General features: G+C 34.9%; 1 protein-coding gene across 1 annotated transcript in view; it reads left to right on the plus strand.

Annotated features, from left to right (window-relative positions):
* GSTCD (glutathione S-transferase C-terminal domain containing) overlaps nucleotides 1-18866 on the plus strand; it is a 132189-nt gene that overhangs the window by 14256 nt on the left and 99067 nt on the right. Inside the window, exons 4-5 of the mRNA XM_029235395.1 lie at nucleotides 676-927; nucleotides 5033-5126. Of these exons, the coding sequence (XP_029091228.1) occupies nucleotides 676-927; nucleotides 5033-5126 (346 nt within the window). The remainder of the gene's footprint in view (nucleotides 1-675; nucleotides 928-5032; nucleotides 5127-18866) is intronic.

Below are 18866 nucleotides of genomic sequence, written 5' to 3' on the forward strand. Positions count from 1 at the left end.
ACTGATTATTGCTAGATACATTTGTCGAGATTTTCTGTGACTTGACCTTTTCATTTTATCTGTTCATAAGTCATAATCTGTTTGTAACATTATAACTGTTTCTATGGAAACAACATTCAGTGTCTCACAAAGAAGCAAGAACATTCTAATTTTTAAAGAAATTGAAGTTTGGTGGTGGTGCTGGAGAGAAAGCATCTTACCAAGAGAAAATAAACACATTAATTTATATCAGGGGTAATGGTTTCAAGTGCTTCTAATTTGAATAAATAAAAGCCTTACTTTAAATGCTGCATCATAATAAACAGAAACAAACTACTGATAAATGCAACTACATGGATGAATCTCAAAATCATATTGCTAAGTGAAAAAAGACACATTTTGTGATTCCATTTAAATATATGAAATTTTAGAAAAGGCAGAGTTATACACATGAAAAGCAGATCATTGATTGCCTACAACTGACTGTGGAGCAGAGACTGATTGCAAATGGTCACAAGGGAACTTTTTGGTGTGACGTTGAGCGTAATGGTACTAGATTATGGTTGTGCAACTATAAATTTACTAAAACTCATTCTTTAAATGTGTGAGTTTTATGGTATGTAAAGTTACCTCAATCAGCTCTTGTAACAAACAAAAATTATATAATAATGTGTTTTGTTCTTTGTAATTGCCTAGGTAATTATCTGCAAGAAACTTTCTGAAAAGCTGGTAGAATTTCCACTGCTGGCTGCCTGGTACCAGAGAATTCAGGAAGTGCCAAGAGTAAAAACAACAGCTTCTCAGTGTGGGATCCAATTTCTCAATTTACCAGAATTACAGACCACCTCGAATGAACAGCAACCAAGCTTAGATGAGGTCCCATGTGTAGAGGAGCAAAATGATCCTTCATTTATAGGAGGACCAAGACCCACCATGACTAAGTTAATGGTAATTAAATTGTTTTCATTAAAATTTTGTTTGAAAGATTCCATGTAATAAAGTTGCTGAGCATTTTACCCCAACTTGTATAACATTTTTGTTTTAACATTTTATAAATTTTATTTATATCTCTCTTGACCAATTAATATTTGTGCTAGTCTTTGGATTTAAGTGAAATATAGTAAATTGAAGATTTTTAATATTATGTGTCTTTGGAGCCAAACAAGTCAGAATATATATTTTTAAGAGTTTTTTTCTCAGAATTTTTTGTTTTTATATTCGAGACACCAAAGTCATATCACACCTGGTCAAGTTTATTGTTTTAACCTGACGTTTTTCTGTTGCAAGGAACTGGTTTCTCAGTTTCTTAATTTTGAGGTGATGATTTGAATTAAAGAAATATGAAGATGATTATCTCAATATATTTTCCAAGGTTTTGTCTAAATTTAAGATTTTTGAATTCTTTGAATTCTGTTTTTACTTTATTCTTTGATTTTATGACTTTTTATGTAATAAGAGCACATGATTTATTTTTCTCTCTTTGCAGCATAATTTGTTTCTAATGGTACTAAGTGTAAAACTTTTCACCAATAGGCTTTCTTTTCTCTATCATTCAAAACAATCTGCGAAAATGTTTTGCTTTTAACTTAGACTGTTTGAAGATTTGTTCGAATAGAAAATTCATGAAGTAATTTGAGCTAGTCACCTGAGTTGTATTGGAAAGAAAATCATTATATTTTTTAACTTGGGTTAGGAAGTATTTGAGTTCTATAGTTAACAGAAAGTTTGCTGATTTAGAAAAGCAGATTTTAGTAGTGACACCAACCCCTTATCTCTTCAGCTAAGCTTTGTTAGCCTAGTGGTGAAACAATGAAACAGATGGTACACTTGATTATAGAAGATATCAAAGCAGGTCCAAAGTTTGATGTGTCTTGATCAGATGGTTATATTGCTCAGCGATCTCTCGTTTACCTCCTGAGTGTTTTTAAAAAAATAATTGTCAGGAGAGTACTCTTGTATTAAAATACTAATTTTAAAAATTTCAACAAACCAAAAATCTGTACTTTTATTTTAATTCATACATATGCAGTCTTGAAAAAGAGATTGGTAATTCAAACTTTTCTACCTGTGCTTTTCCAGCAATAAAATGACATCAGGAAAGACATTTGCATTTGATACATTTTAAAATATTTATAAAAAAGAGACAGGTGACTAGAATTTAAATTCAGAAAAAAGTTAATAAACAATTGTACAGTAGAAACTAACACAACATTGTAAAACAACTATACCCCAATTTAAAAAATAAGTAAAATACATATGGACAATAAAAAATAAGCGCTTTTGTAATAATATAAAAAATATAAAGGAATCCTGAATTTTTAATTTACAGGGGATGTGTTAGTTCAGGTCCTCCAGAAGCAAATTCCAAGATGGAGTTAGGTGGGCAAGAGGTATACTGAGGGAAGCATCTGTGAGGGAAAGTGGGGAGGGAGCCAGAGGAAGCTGCGGGAGCCTTCAGAACGTGGTGCAGTTTTGATCCCTGTGCTTGAAAATGGGAAGGGAAGGAAGGTTGGGTCAGAAGAGTCATACTTCAGTGCAGTTCTAAGAAAGTTTTGTCAAGCTCGTGGGGAATCCTTGAGCCTGAGTCATCTGTCAGAGAGTTCCATATTTCTCAAAAATGGTCTGCCACTCAGTCTCTGAGCCCGAGACTCTCAGTCATTGGCTTGGGAACAGTCCATGGGAAGGCTATACTAGAGACCAGGTGACTTGGGTTCTGGTCCCAGCTTTGTAGTCAAGCTAACATTATTACCTTCAGTAAGTCACTTAACCATAGGGTCTCAATTTCTCCTTTTATAAATTAGGAGAGTGTACTCCTCTGTACTCGTACAGAGGAGACTCTGTACGAGTCATTTCTGATTTTAAATTTTATGATTATATAAAAGTTGACTAGGACATCACATCTGCAATTTTATAAGAACGGAATGTTCAAATCTAAAAAGTTATCATTTCAATTTTCATGTAATTCTAACTTGATAGTGTATATTGGATACAATACATTTTCTTTTTTTTTTCTTTTTCACTTTTCCAACCTTATTAAAGAAGTTCACCATAGTAACATTTTCCTTTTTAATAGGGCATTGTTTTTGCTACTTACGAGTTTCTCTATTGTCACATATTTGAAAGACAATATTATATCAAATTAACATATTCTATGAATGTATTAATTTTTTTTTATACTGTAACGTTTCATTTCCATATAGTCAGGGTTTTTTTGTTGTTGTTTTTTTGTGTTTTTGCTTTTTTTCTTTTTCTTTTTTTGCCAATTGCAATGAGGACACATGAAATTGGCCCTAAGCAGATGTGTAAAGTAGGAAAGTTTTTCTCAGGAACGCTCACATCTCGCCTTTTTTTCCTTCTGTTTTCTTACGCACAATCTTGCCTCCAAAATCTCCCTTATTCTATAGAGGTTTTAAATTCATTTATCCAGTCAAAAAATGTATATGTGTCTACTAAACACCAGACATTGTTCTGAATGTTGGATGTATGAAGAACAAATTGGACTGCCTTCATGGAGCTTACATTCTGGTGGGGGAGGTAAATAAAGAAAAAACATAAATGTATAGCACATTAGGTATTGATAAATGCTATAAAAAAATAATGTGGGATGAGGGGGGTGCAGATGATTGAGATCAGGATCATTTTTTAGATAAGGTGGTCAGGAAGGCTTATCTGACTAGGTGAAGACATTGAGCAAATGACCTGAATGAACATTTGAAGATTTGGATGAAGTGTTCTAAGAGGATCCAGCTAGTAAGAAGACCCTGAGCAAATCTACAGAGACAGAAGGTGGATTAGTAGCTGCCTAGAGCAGGGAGCTTTGGGGAGAAAATGGAGAGTGTCTGCTAATGGGTATGGGACATCTTTTTTGAGGTGATGAAAATGTTCTCAAATTAGATAGATAGTGGTGATACACAAACTGTGAATATTTTAAAAACCATTGTATGCTGTAAAGGGACAGATTTTTATGGCATAGAAATTATATCTCAATATAGTTGTATTTTATGGAAGACTCTAAGTTAGGAATAAGTGTGATGAAATGAGAAATAGCAGGAAGTTCAATATGGCTAGACTAAGGGAGATAGGAGAGAGGTAGATGATGTCAGAGAGATGTGTTTATCTTTCTGGGGGAGGTAAGTACTCTAGACCTCTATACTTGTAGCTATAGCTCTACTCCAACAAAAGAACTTTGTACTATTTCCTTTGGCACTGAAATTCAGCTAGTTTTCATAATGGAAAGTAATCTCATGAACTAACCGATACAAAGGGGTTAATGATAGATTCTCAGGGATTTTTCTTTTGAATAAGATATTCCTGCAGATAAAAAAAAAATCTAGAACCATGGATATCTATCCTGTAGGCTGTGGACACAGAATGTGATTGAAAAGGTTCTGGGAATCCATGTGTATGCCATACCACTGTCTGTAGATCAAATAAATAAATGTATAACTTTTAACATGAGGAAGGAACCTGAGAATTGTTTTATATATGGAAGAGGGATGATCATTTTTTAAAATGGTGGGGAAAAAAATGTTGGGAACCATTTGGTTAAAACAAAGGGATCCTTTTCTAGAGACTTTGTAGATACTTGTAAAAGACTAGTATGGATGATATTTTGGGATGAGTGTTAAAGTAGGGACTTTTTGATTCTGTGAATATAGCTCCTAGGCTGTGGCAATTTTTGTATAATCCAAGACAGAACTTGATGGACATATGCAGAGTCAGTTTTGATTATGTGGATTGTTTTTGACAAAACTTTTATTCTCAGGTGACTTTTCTCTTTGACACGCAATATTTCTAAGTAGCTAATTACTTCTGTGTCACTTCAGGTAATAATTTAAATAGGAAATTTAATAATAATTTAATAGGAAAGTAACCATGCTGTTAAGAAACTCAACATATGTTTCTTATGTAACTAAGTATTTTGAGGAATACTTGATGATTATTAAAGTCTGTGTCCCTCCTTGCCAGTATAGAAAATAGAAATTTGGTCTTCTAGAACATAACAGGATTTTATTAATTTATTAATTTGGAAAGGGCCTATCTCCTTTTCTAGGAAAAAGGCATTGAAGTGATGTTTTCTCCCCACCCTTGCCCTACTTGGACCCTTGATTGGGATACTCTTCCTGCAGCAGTGAGCCCAAAGGAAGGTAAGGTTGTTTTTCTTTTAATAAATTTATTTATTTTATATTTGGCTGCGTTGGCTCTTTGTTGCTGCGTGCGGGCTTTCTCTAGTTGTGGTGACCAGGGGCTCCTCTTCGTTGTGATGCACAGGCTTCTCATCGCGGTGGCTTCCCTTATTGTGGAGCACGGGCTCTAGGCGCACGGGCTTCAGTAGTTGTGACTCACAGGCTCTAGAGCGCAGGCTCAGTAGTTGTGGTGCACGGGCTTAGTTGTTCCACCGCATGTGGGATCTTCCTGGACCAGGGCTCGAACCCGTGTCCCCTGCATTGGCAGGCGGATTCCTAACCACTGCGCCACCCGGGAAGCCCCTTTTTTTTAATCTTTAAATATTACTCATAATCTGGATACCCTCTTCAGATCCATCTTCTAGTTCTCTAGTTCTCTCTTTGTCTATATCTAATATTCTGATCATACTATCCACTGAGTTTTCATTTTATTTTTATTACAAAATTTTACAGATACACATTGCTCTGATTTAATATTTCTCATATTTTCCTACACTGCTTCATCTGTTCCTTTTTTTGTCTTTGCTGAAGTATTTTGAAGCCTATCCCAGATAACACGTCATACTATAGTACACACATCTAAAAAATATTGACATCTTAAATAATCACGTCATTATCACGCTTTATAAGAATCAGCAAAAATTCCTTCATCATCTGATAACCAGTTCATAATCATTTCCAATTGTTTAAAATATTGTTTGAAAAAATATTTTGATAGTTAGATTTTTAAATAATATTTTTATTGCTAAAAACTATATTTGGTTTGTTTTGATAATAAACTTTTCCTTGTTCATGTTTCAGTTTCCTCTCTTTATAATTGTTTAACCATAGTGATTTTATATTATGTATTTTAACAGTGATTTTATATTCTGTATTTATTATTTCTAATAGCTGATGTTCATAGAGGTCTAATTCTGCTGTTTGTTGTTTCTGTTGACTTCACTGCCAGTGTCTCATATCCCTATTAGTTCTGTAATTTTAGATTATAAATTGATTGTTTTGGTTATTTAAATCTTGGAATCTTGTGGGGCCTGGGATAGGAATGAATTCCCATGGAAAGGATTTATATTTGTTTATGCCAGACATCTTAAAGTATTTAACTTAAGGCACTAGATCTTAACATATTATTTTTTCAGGTTGAGATTCCTTCAGACTTTTCTGTCTGGAACTGAGGTTTAAACAGAAAAGTTAACTTTTTTCACCTTCCTTTGCTGTTGGGTAGAACTCTTTTTTTTTTAATGCATTTTTTCATAATGAATATAGCTTTTCAAGGTTTCTGCTTTCATGTAGTGATATTAGTTTCAACTCTCCACCATGCTAGGGATCAAGGACTAGCCTATCTTCTTTGTCTTGCTGTTAAAGCCTAGATCTGTGTTGTCAGCAAATACCCTCCAGGGAGCTATAGTGTCAGTTCAAGATTATTACACTACTTTTTAGTTCCTTTCCCCCTTTTTAAGGCCCTATGGATTTTCCTTACTCTCAGAAGTCCAGTTAGACATGTAAAGGATGATTGTTGAATTTTAAATGCCATTTTAGGTATTTTTAGGTGAAGAATTTTTTTTAGCTCAATGTTCTATTTCTTTAACTGTTCATGTATTCTTTAGTTTTATACTAATCCAAATATGTTTTGATTTTTCAAATGCTCTTTGAAATCATTTGTCTTCCTTTTTCATATTCTTCTCTTCTATGATGCTTCCTGATATTGCCTGTATCTTACTAATCAATTCTGTTCTGTCAATCGAGGAAATACTTTAGTATTGTTCCAAAATGGAAGAAGATTATGTTGGATAGTTAAGAACTCTGTTGCAAAGATATTTGTATAAAAATGAAATCTATTTTTTGTCTTTTATTAAATATATGAAAAATAGTCACTAATGAATTTGTTAATGTTTTACTTTAAAATATTTTGACATTTTACAAAGCTTAAATGTTTGTTTTTATGTGCAATTAGATTTTCTATACTCTTCAGTTGTAGTATAGATTCTGAACGGGTTAAACCTATAATTTACTAAATAAAAGTCATATTTTTATTAATATTTATATTAAAAATTAAAACAGCTTTTAAGTGCCACATGCTTTGCTTTGTCTATAATGTCTGCTATGAAGGCAAAATAATATTTTCATTTATTAATGTGAGGACTCAATTACATCTGCTAACAACTCAAAGTTGACATTAAGCATTCGTGTCTAGTCATTTTACTGGTTAGAAGTGCATAGCTAATGGAGCTCATGGAATATATTACTCATTATATCCCTTTAATTGGATCACCTTGTTTTCATAAATATTATGACAAAGATGGAGCTATAACAGCAAAGCTACATGGTGTACTCACATTTCATTTACTGTTTCCTAAACGTTTATAGTCTTGTTAAACTAAGGTAGAATTGTGGCATTTTAGATTTTCTGTTTTCAGTTCTGGCAGTTTCAATATTGCATAGTCATAGGATCTTTGTGAAATGAAATTATTCACATAGAGGTGCAGAGGTCACTATGAATGTGTTCTCATGATTTGTGCTCTGGTACTGTCTTTTAGGAGAAATTGAATTGTAATAAGGTATTATTGGTACTTGGTTCATTTAGATGTTTCACAGACTGCTTATACTGACTGTATTGAGTTACATCAAGATTGTGGTGCATATTATAAGAATCAGCTTCTTTACCATCAAAGACTATATTATATTAATTCTCATGATGGAGTCTAATATATTTCATAAGCCTGTCTAGTCTCTTATCCTCTGCTCTCACCCATTTCTCTCCCTACATCTTACATAACATCCCCTGAACTTTTTGCTGTTCCTTATACAATTTACTGTCTCCCTGCCTTCACCGTTATTTTTCCTCCAGCCTTACATAGTCTTCTTTCTTCTTCCCATTCCACTGAAATTATTATCATCTTTTAAGGATTAACTCAAATGCTGCTTCCTTCATTAAGCCTTCTTCATGGATTATGGAGCCAGCCTGCCTGAGTTTGAAACTTGGGCTACTAGCTAGCTAGGTAACCTATGGCCAGATTCTCTACTGAGAATGTCTGAATTCTCTGTTTTCTCAACTGACAATTCTCTGTACCTCAATGGCCTCATCTGTAGAATGGGGATAATAATACTACCTACCTCGTGAGATTGTTAGTACATTCAATGAATTAATATATAAAACAGTACAGTGCCTAACTATAAATAGTAAATGTTAAATAATACTAATATAGTAGTCAGAGTAGTCAGTAGTAGTCAGTAGTCAATCATTTTCTCTCAACATTCCTTTAGTACTTTCTTATACTTCATTTTGATACTTATAGAATACTTCTGTTATACTAGTTTACATGCATGTTTTCCTTCTCCAATAAACTGTGAGCTCTTTAAATATAGGACTCCTGTGGATAGGTCCTCAATAATTTTTTATTAAATTGAATTGGATTGAGACTATAGATCCTTTTTTTAACTTCCCAAGTTTCTAATTAAACCATGCAACGTTTTTGTCTCATATAGATTTAAAAGGCTAAAATAATTGGGATTATTTAGTTTTAAGAAAACAGAACTGAATATTTAATTTACATTATCATTCTTATAGTTGTCATTGTTAATATTATTATCATTACATATCTTTAAATGGACTTTTTAGGAGTAAGTTGCAGACATCATGACTCTTCACTTCTAAATACTTAACTGTCTCCTTTAAGAACAAGAACATTTTCTTATATAGCCATAGTACAATGATCAAAATAGGATATTTAATTCAGTACATACTATTGTCTACTATTCAGTTCAGTAGATTGTAGTACATTTAGTTGTCATGTCTCTTTAATTTCCTTTAATGTGAAGCAGTTTCTCAGCCTTTCTTTGTCTTTCATACTATGGACTTTTTTGAAGAGTTCAGGCCAGTTTTTTGTAGAATATTTCTCAATATGGATTTGTCTGATGTTTTCCTCATGATTAGATTAAAGTTACACATTTTGGGCAGGAACAACACAGAAATGATGTTGTGTCCTTCTCGGTGCCTCATTATCAGGAGGCATATTATGTCTGTTTGGGCCCAGTGATGTTAACTTTAATCATTTGTTTAAGGTGGGGTCTGCCAGGTGTCTCTACTCTAATGTTACTATTTTGCTCTACTGAATTAATAAGTAGTTCATGGGGAGATATTCCAGACTACATAATAACTTGTTTCTTTTCAAACTTTCACTCACTGATTTATATTCGTTTGATGCTTTCTTGCCTGTGATAGTTGCAAAATAGTGATTTTTCAACTCCATCATATTCTGTATTTATTAGTTGCCACTCTACTGTAAGAAAGTCTTCTTTCTCTCTTTTTTGTCTTTCTTCCCTTTCTTTCCTTCTTTCTTTCTTTCTTTCTTTCTTTCTTTCTTTCTTTCTTTCTTTCTTTTCTTTCCTTCTTTTGACTCATGAATTTTTGTTTTATTAAATAAGTTACAATATATCACTGTCATTATTTATTTCAGTGCTCAAGTTGTCCCAGGTTGTAGGTGCCTTCAAGCTGGCTCCTGATCCTTTGGAAATGCCCCAATCATTCTATGATCATGTCCTTAATTTCTGGCATAACAAAATAATTACAGGCTCATTTTGTCATTTCCCTGCCCCAGCCATAGAATCAACTGTTTCTCCAAGGAGCCCTTGTTTCTTTTAGTAGAGAATAGTATTTAGAAACTACGATTTGGGCACTAGGTATGCTCATTGCTAACAGTATTGCTTCTAGGTTCTTTCGGTAGAGAGATGTATATATAGACAGATTCATTAGGAAATAGCTGTATGTATACATACATCTACATACACACACATACATAATCATACATATCAATATCTACTATATCTATATATCTATGTCTATTATCTACATATATTGAAAATCATGAGTTTATGCAGATACCTCTAATTCCAATCCAATACCACAAGATTCTTCCTAGTTTTTCTGAATTCAGTATCCATATCTACATTTTCCAACAGTGAAAATTAAAGCACCAAACATCACCTATGTATTTGCTCATTTGTTCAGTCCTAGAATATATGGACAGTAATTTGAGTTGCTTTACCCATATCTCTGTGAAAAATACACCTACTAAGTTGAGTTCCAATTTGTTTGCAGTTATTTTCATCTTTGAATTGAGGGTATATGGTCACAGTTCTCACGTAGGTAACTGTGATCAGATGGTTCTATGGAAGATGAACTACGAAAAGTGAAAAATGAAATGTTTAAGTTAGTATTAGTCATGTCCCCTGATAGAAAATCTTCAACCAACATTTCCCTGCACTGAGAAGATCCAGGCAATTGCATGTTCTCTACTACCTGTTGTCCTCACATACCTGTGACTTCTTACTCTAATGAACTAGGATAAATACTGTGAACCTGAAGACTCATTTTGTTAAGTCCAGAGACACCTTTTGTTCTTGACCTTTGAATTTTTGCCCTCTGAGTATGAAAGAAAGAATGAATATAGTCTTTTGCCTTAAGACCTAGAATAGAGCTGCTCTAAGTCACACTCCATCGATATTTCCCTACGGCCTTTCTGTTCTCCAGTAGTTTTTACGTGGCTGGTTCCTGTATTAGGAGTGGCTCCTAGTCCCTAATAACCACATCAATCACATAGAAAGGAGGAGAGTCAGAAGCATAACCTTATAGAAGAGAAAGGCAATAAGAAGATAGTTGCTTAGGTGTTGTTCCAGTTATAACCTCTTCTTTTTTGCTTTTTAACATCTATATTGCAGTATAATTGCCTTACAATGTGTTAGTTTCTGCTGTATCACAAAGTGAATCAGTTATACATATACGTATGCCCCCATATCCCCTCCCTCTTGCGTCTCCCTCCCACCCTCCCTATCCCACGCCTTCTAGGTGGTCACAAAGCACCGAGCTGAACCCCTGTGCTATGCAGCTGCTTCCCACTACCTATCTGTTTTACATTTGGTAGTGTATATATGTCCATGTAACTCTCTCACTTCGTCCCAGCTTACCCTTCCCCCTCCCCATGTCCTCAAGTCCATTCTCTACGTTTGCGTCTTTATTCCTGTCCTGACACTAGGTTCATCAGAACCACTTTTTTTTTTTTTTTTAGATTCCATATATGTGTTAGCATACGGTATTTGTTTTTCTCTTTCTGACTTCACTCTCTATGACAGACTCTAGGTCCATCCACCTCACTACAAATAACTCAATTTTGTTTCTTTTTATGGCTGAGTAATATTCCATTGTATATATGTGCCACATCTTCTTTATCCATTCATCTGTTGATGGACACTTAGGTTGCTTCCATGTCCTGGCTATTGTAAATAGCGCTGCAATGAACATTGTGGTACATGTCTCTTTTTGAATTATGGTTTTCTCAGGGTGTATGCCCAGCAGTGGGATTGCTGGGTCGTATGGTAGTTCTATTTTTAGTTTTTTAAGGAACCTCCATACTGTTCTCCATAGTGGCTGTATCAATTTACATTCCCACCAACAGTGCAAGAGGGTTCCCTTTTCTTCACACCCTCTCCAGCATTTATTGTTTGTAGATTTTTTGATGATGGCCATTCTGACCAGTGTGAGGTGATACCTCACTGTAGTTTTGGTTTGCATTTCTCTAATGATTAGTGATGTTGAGCATCCTTTCATGTGTTTGTTGTCAATCTGTATATCTTCTTTGGAGAAATGTCTATTTAGGTCCTCTGCCTATTTTTGGATTGGGTTGTTTGTTTTTTTCATATTGAGCTGCATGAGCTGCTTGTAAATTTTGGAGATTAATCCTTTGTCAGTTCCTTTATTTGCAAATATTTTCTCGCATTCTGAGGGTTGTCGTTTCATCTTGTTTATGGTTTCCTTTGCTGTGCAAAAGCTTTTAAGTTTCATTAGGTCCCATTTGTTTATTTTTGTTTTTATTTCCATTTCCCTAGGAGGTGGGTCAAAAAAGATCTTGCTGTGATTTATGTCATAGAGTGTTCTGCCTATGTTTTCCTCTAAGAGTTTGATGGCGTCTGGCCTTACATTTAGGTCTTTAATCCATTTTGAGTTTATTTTTCTGTATGGTGTTAGGAAGTGTTCTAATTTCATTCTTTTACATGTAGCTGTCCAGTTTTCCCAGCACCACTTATTGAAGAGGCTGTCTTTTCTACAATGTATATTCTTGCCTCCTTTATCACAGATAAGGTGACCATATGTGTATGGGTTTATCTCTGGGCTTTCTATTCTGTTCCATTGATCTATATTTCTGTTTTTGTTCCAGTACCGTACTGTCTTGATTACTGTAGCTTTGAAGTATAGTCTGAAGTCAGGGAACCTGATTCCTCCACCTCCATTTTTCTTTCTCAGGATTGTTTTACCTTTATCATTTGTTGTAAAGCTGGTTTGGTGGTGCTGAATTCTCTTAACTTTTGCTTGTCTGTAAAGGTTTTAATTTCTTTGTTAAATCTGAATGAGATCCTTGCTGGGTAGAGTAATCTTGGTTGTAGGTTTTTCCCTTTCATCACTTTAAATATGTCTTGCCACTTCCTTCTGGCTTGCAGAGTTTCTGCTGAAAGATCAGCTGCTAACCTTATGGGGATTCCCTTGTATCTTATTTGTTGCTTTTCCCTTGCTGCTTTTAATAGTTTTTCTTTGTATTTAATTTTTGAAAGTTTGATTAATATGTGTCTTGGCATGTTTCTCTTTGGATTTATCCTGTATGGGACTCTCTGTGCTTCCTGGACTTGATTGACTATTTCATTTCCCATGTTAGGGAAGTTTTCAACTATAATCTCTTCAAATATTTTCTCAGTCCCTTTCTTTTTCTCTTCTTCTTCTGGGACCCCTGTAATTCAATTGTTGGTGTGTTTAATGTTGTCCCAGAGGTCTCTGAGACTGTCCTCAGTTCTTTTCCTTCTTTTTTCTGTATTCTGCTCTGTGGTAGTTATTTCCACTGTTTTATCTTCCAGGTCACTTATCTGTGCTTCTGCCTCAGTTATTCTGCTATTGATCCCATCTGGAGTACTTTTAATTTCATTTATTGTGTTGTTCGTCGTTGCTTGTTTCATCTTTATTTCTTCTAGGTCCTTGTTAAATGTTTCTTGCATTTTGTCCATTCTATTTCCAAGATTTTGGATCATCTTTACTATCATTATTCTGAATTCTTTTTCAGGTAGACTGCCTATTTCCTCTTCATTTGTTTGGTCTGGTGGGTTTTTACCTTGCTCCTTCATCAGCTGCGTATTTCTCTGTCTTCTCATTTTGTTTAACTTACTGTTTGGAGTCTCCTTTTCGCAGGCTGCACATTCATAGTTCCTGTTGTTTTTGGTGTCTGCCCCCAGGGTGTGAAGTTGGTTCAGTGGGTTGTGTAGGCTTCCTGGTGGAGGGGACTGGTGCCTGTGTTTTGGTGGGTGGGGCTGGATCTTGTCTTTCTGGTGGGCAGGACCACATCCCGTGGTGTGTTTTGGGGTGTCTGCGACCTTAGTATGATTTTAGGCAGCCTCTCTGCTAATGCGTGGGGTTGTGTTACTGTCTTGCTAGTTGTTTGGCATGGGGCGTCCAGCACTGGAGCTTGGTGGCCATTGGCTGGGGCTGGGTCTTAGCATTGAGACGGAGATCTCTGGGTGAGCTCTTGCTGATTGATATTAAGTGGGGCCAGGAGGTCTCTGGTGGTCCAGTGTCCTGAACTCGGCTCTCCCACCTCGGAGCCTCAGGCCTGAAACCAGGCTGGAGCACCAAGACCCTGTCAGCCACATGGCTCTGGATCACTGTGATGATAGAGGTGCTCAGCACCCTGTACCTTGGGAGGATGCCCCGCCCCCTCAATCTCTTTTATTCTTATATTCAGAGTTGCACTGTCTTCGAAATATGGCCCACTTAGGTATACATAAGGCCTTGGTTTTGCTTTTGAGCTACATGAGAGCACTAACTCCTAGGGATACTGATATAAGCATGGTATCTAAAAACTTTAAACATAACCACTCATTCACCCTTACCCCCTGCCCCCCAGTTTAGAGTATATACTTATCAGCTGAGATAAAAGAAAAATTTAACGGTAGAGTTTTACTAGAAGGAGGTAGTAAGATCTCACCTTTCAAGAGGGTTTTAAACCTAGTAGATTTCATTTGCTTGGGACAGGTATGTATGAATTCTTAGAACAAGGATTACAAACTGCTATATTTTAGTTCCTGTTATGTAAGTCACTGATTGAATTTATGGTTCTAAGGGAATGTATCATTTTTCAATCCTAGTGGCAGATTATTCAATTAATAGTGAGATGTTCCTTTTTATCAACCTTTATATATAGCACTTATAGATGACTGAGGTTTTTAAATTTAAAAGCTTATCCTGATGAGGATCATTTATGTAAATACTCATTTTTTCCCCCCATTTGTTTTTTTTTTTTTTTTTTTTTGCGGTACTTGGGCCTCTCGCTGTTGTGGCCTCTCCTGTTGCGGAGCACAGGCTCCGGACGTGCAGGCTCAACGGCCATGGCTCACGGGCCCAGCCGCTCGGCGGCATGTGGGATCTTCCCGGACCGGGGCACGAACCCATGTCCCCTGCATCGGCAGGCGGACTCTCAACCACTGCGCCACCAGGGAAGCCCCCCCCCATTTGTTTTCCATAGAGTATTTGGGGTGTAAAAGAATGATTGATCCTTGACGTTAGGAAAAAATATAAAATAAGACAGTGACACATGATATAACTAGTAAAAGTTGGCCTCAGTGCAAAGTCTCTGCCCTCCCCTGACCTCTTTGTTATATGCTTCTATAAACCAACAGGGTCACCCTTTATTTTTCCAGCAGAAGTGATGGAAGGGAAGGGTGTGGTCAAGGTCTTTGGAGAGAGTTATATCCAATGTGGAGAATGGAAGGACTAAAGAGAGCCTTTTCCTCTATCAGTGATTCTTAACAACGTTCTTACCAATGCTAAAGGATATGGTAAATAGCATTATTTATTGCTGTTTGTGCCAGAAGACCAGGGATGCTAAAAGTTCACCATAATGAAGAATTGTCTCATCTGTAATATAAGCATTGCCCTCCTTTGGGGAAAACAAAACATAAAAGTTTGTTTTAGGGTCTCTAGTCAGGGTATAAGAATGCTACATTGTCCTAAACCATTGCTTTTCAAACTAGGACATCCATTGGAATCATTTGGATGGCTTGTTAAAACAGATCGATGGGCCCTACCCCAGAGTCTGAGAACAGGCCCTAGAATTTTCATTTCTAAAAAGTATCAACTAATGCTGCTTCTGCTGCTTTGGGGACCACAGGGTGTGAAGTTTCACTCCAGGTAACTGGTATAGTGCATGCATGGGCTGCTTTGATTGCCACCAAAGTAAGATGAACAAGACCAAAGTTTTCTAATTTTTTTTTTTTTTTTACAACCTAAAGAATTATTTTTTGGCCCTTAGCATGGAGTACATCAAATATAAGCATTTGTGCATACCTGTGGACCATCTGGTAACTATGAAAACTTCTACTTTAAGCCAAATATGCTAGCAAATATAAGTGGAAGTAGAAGTATCTTGATAATGTAAATAAAAGTAACTATCTCTTTCAAGAAATTTTTTTTCCTGAAATACTTGTCCTAGATTCTTACGATGAGACTCAAAATTAGCATATTTGTTTTCCTACTTTAAAAAAATTATTCTCCAGTGAGACAATGTAAGGATATAGTCTCCGACACTTTATTTATATTGAATAACTTTAGACTATAAGCCTGTTACATTTTGAACTTTTTGGCACTTAAAATACTAAAAGCACACCAAGAGAATGAGATCAAAGGTTTTTGGGGGTTTTTTTCTCCCCACTTTTCTGGAGAAGAAATTCTCTAACATAAATGTTTTTCATTTCTCTAAGTTATACTTAGCTGTGAAATTCAAAACCTGACCATATTTGACTCAGAACTCTACAAATTTGTAACTGTTTTCTCTCCTTTCAAGAGTGAGGTTCTCAACAAGAATTTTGGTGCTTTACCAAAAGTAATACAATCTTGTATTTAAACTGCATTTTAATCTGAAGCTAAAAGCCTCTAAAACATAGTATGTATAAATATAGACAGAATTTATGTTAAATGTTTTAAAATATAACAAAGTTGCAAAGAACAAGTTTGCTATTTGCTTAGTGGTGCTCTTTTGATTTAGTGCCAAACATGAATACATATAGATGTAGAGACTGAGATAGAGAGGTATATCACATATGTATTATATTATTATATATTATGTATACAAATGATATAAAGCAGACCATGTGTTAAATTCATCTCCTTTTCTAGTAGAAAGTTAAAGTCAGCTAAAGTAACAGTAGAAGGAATTGAAACTGGCAGAGAGATGTGTAAATTTTTACTAGGCAAATTCTTCCAATTATTATAGCATTAGACATTCCTTATATAAAAATGGTGGTCTTTTATAAACTACTAATTAATTGTACTTGGTAATCAAGAGAGGTTATACTGATGGTAGGAATTTTTTTATGTAAGTTTGAATGAGTAACCATTAGGTGAATGTTTTAATTAAAAAGAATTAATGTACTGTGTTGTAATCTTTATTTGAAAGGAAGGTAATATAAAGAGGTAGAGAACTAGTGGAAAATTATCTTTATTTTTTCAGTGTTACTTTCTTCATGTGGAATTTTAAAAGGTTTAAAGTTTCTTCATGTGAAATGTTAAAAGTTTAAATAAGAAAAAGAGAACTATGTAAAATACACACTTTCGTTATGTAGTTGACCTTTGAAAAACGCAAGGGTAGGGGTGCCAATCCTTCCTGCAGTTGAAAATCCCTGTATAACTTTTAGTCAGCCCTTGGTATACAAGGGTCCTCTCATATTTGCGGTTTTGCATCCACAGATTCAAGTAACTGTGGATTCAGTTAATACTATTGTATTACTGTGAAAAAAAATTCACCTATAAGTGGGGCTGTGCAGTTCAAATCACAGGTCAACTGTAAATGTGTAATAATAATTCATTGATTTTTGTTTATTTAAGCCTTTTTAATTTAAACCTTTAAAAAATGATATAACTGTTAAAATTTCACATGAAGTAACACTTTAAATAATTTAATCAAATTCTCCTCAAATTTATCTATAGGTTCAATGTAACTTTTATCAAAATCCCAACAAGATTTCTAGTAGATATAGACAAGCTTATTCTAAGTTTTATATGGAAAAAAAGAATTTAGAAAAAAGAATGGTAGAGAGAATCATTCTATTCAATGTTAAGACTTCCTGTACAGCTATGATAATTGGAGAGGTAGACATCATATAGATCAATAGAACAGAATAGAGAACCTTAAAAAAGGCATAAAAGCAACTCAGTTGTAAGAAGGACAGTCTCTTCAACAAATGTTGCTGGATCTATTGGACATCCATAGGCAAAGAAAATGAATATCAAAATGCATCCCTTATGTAAAAGTTAACTCAAAAAGGATCATAAATTTAAATGTAAAATTTTAAACTATAAAACTTTAGAAGAAAATGTGGAAAAATATAAAAAAACTTTGGGAACTGGGAGTAGAAACAGAATTCTTATACATGACACCAAAAGGACAATCCATAAAAAAATTTTGATAGGTTGGACTTCATCAAAATTTAAAACGTTTGCCAAAGATTCTGTTATGAGGATGATAAAACAAGCTAAAGACTAGAAGAAAATATTTGCAAACTAGAAATACATGCAAATCTGACACAGAATTTGAATCTGGAATGTACAAAGAACTCTCAAAACTCAGCTGTAAAAAACAAACAAACAAGGAATCCAATCAGAAAATGAGCAAAAGACATGAACAGACATTTTATCAAAGAGGATATATAGTTGGCACTATGCACATGAAAAAATTTCTGCTTCTTAACCATCAGGGAAATGTAAATTAAAACTACGGTGAGATATAATTACACACCTATCAGAATGGCTAAAATTAAAAAAGTAACAAGAGCAAATGTTGACAAGGATGTGGAGAAACTGAATCACTCATACCTTGCTGGTAAGAATGTAAAATGGTGCAACCACTTTGGAAAATAGTTTGGTACTTTCTTACAAAACTACAGATACAATGACCACAAGACAGTTGCACTGCTGAGCATTTATCCCAGAGAAATGAAAACTTATATTCGTTCAGAAACCTGCACCTGAATGTTCATAGCAACTTTATTCATCATAACCTCAGACTGGAAATAACCCTAATGTCCTTCAATGGGTACATGATTAAACAAATTCTGGTGTGTCCTTGCTATAGAATCCTACTCAGCAATAAAAACGAATGGCTTAGTCATACTTGTAACAACTTGGATGGATCACAAAGACATTATGATTAATGAAAAAAAGCCCATCTCGAAAAGTTACCTGTACTATATGTTTGCATTTATTTAACATTCTCAAAATGATAAAACTAGGGAGGTGGAGACAGATTAATGGTTGGCAGGCAACAGGAATGGCCGTGGAGGGGTGCTACTGTCAAGGGAGTTCCATTGTGGTGATGAGGTGGTTATGTGAACCTATACATGGGATCAAATTGCATAAAACTGTACATATGCTCACAAATAAAGGCATGTGGTGAAAACTGAGCAAGGCCTGTGGTTAACAGTATTGTACTAAAAATAATTTCTCAGCTTTGGTATTGTACTGTAATTATATAAGATGTCACCATTGGGGAAGCTGGATGAAGGGTTCACAGGATTCTATGTAATATTTTTGCAACTTCCTGTGAGCCTATAATTATTTCAAAATAAAAAGTTAAAAATAGAATTTAAGTAGAAATTGGAAAATATCAAGAAAATAAA

The sequence above is a fragment of the Monodon monoceros genome, unplaced genomic scaffold, assembly GCF_005190385.1.
Source record: "Monodon monoceros isolate NGI ecotype Baffin Bay Population unplaced genomic scaffold, NGI_Narwhal_1 Super_Scaffold_20, whole genome shotgun sequence".
NCBI lineage: Eukaryota > Metazoa > Chordata > Mammalia > Artiodactyla > Monodontidae > Monodon > Monodon monoceros.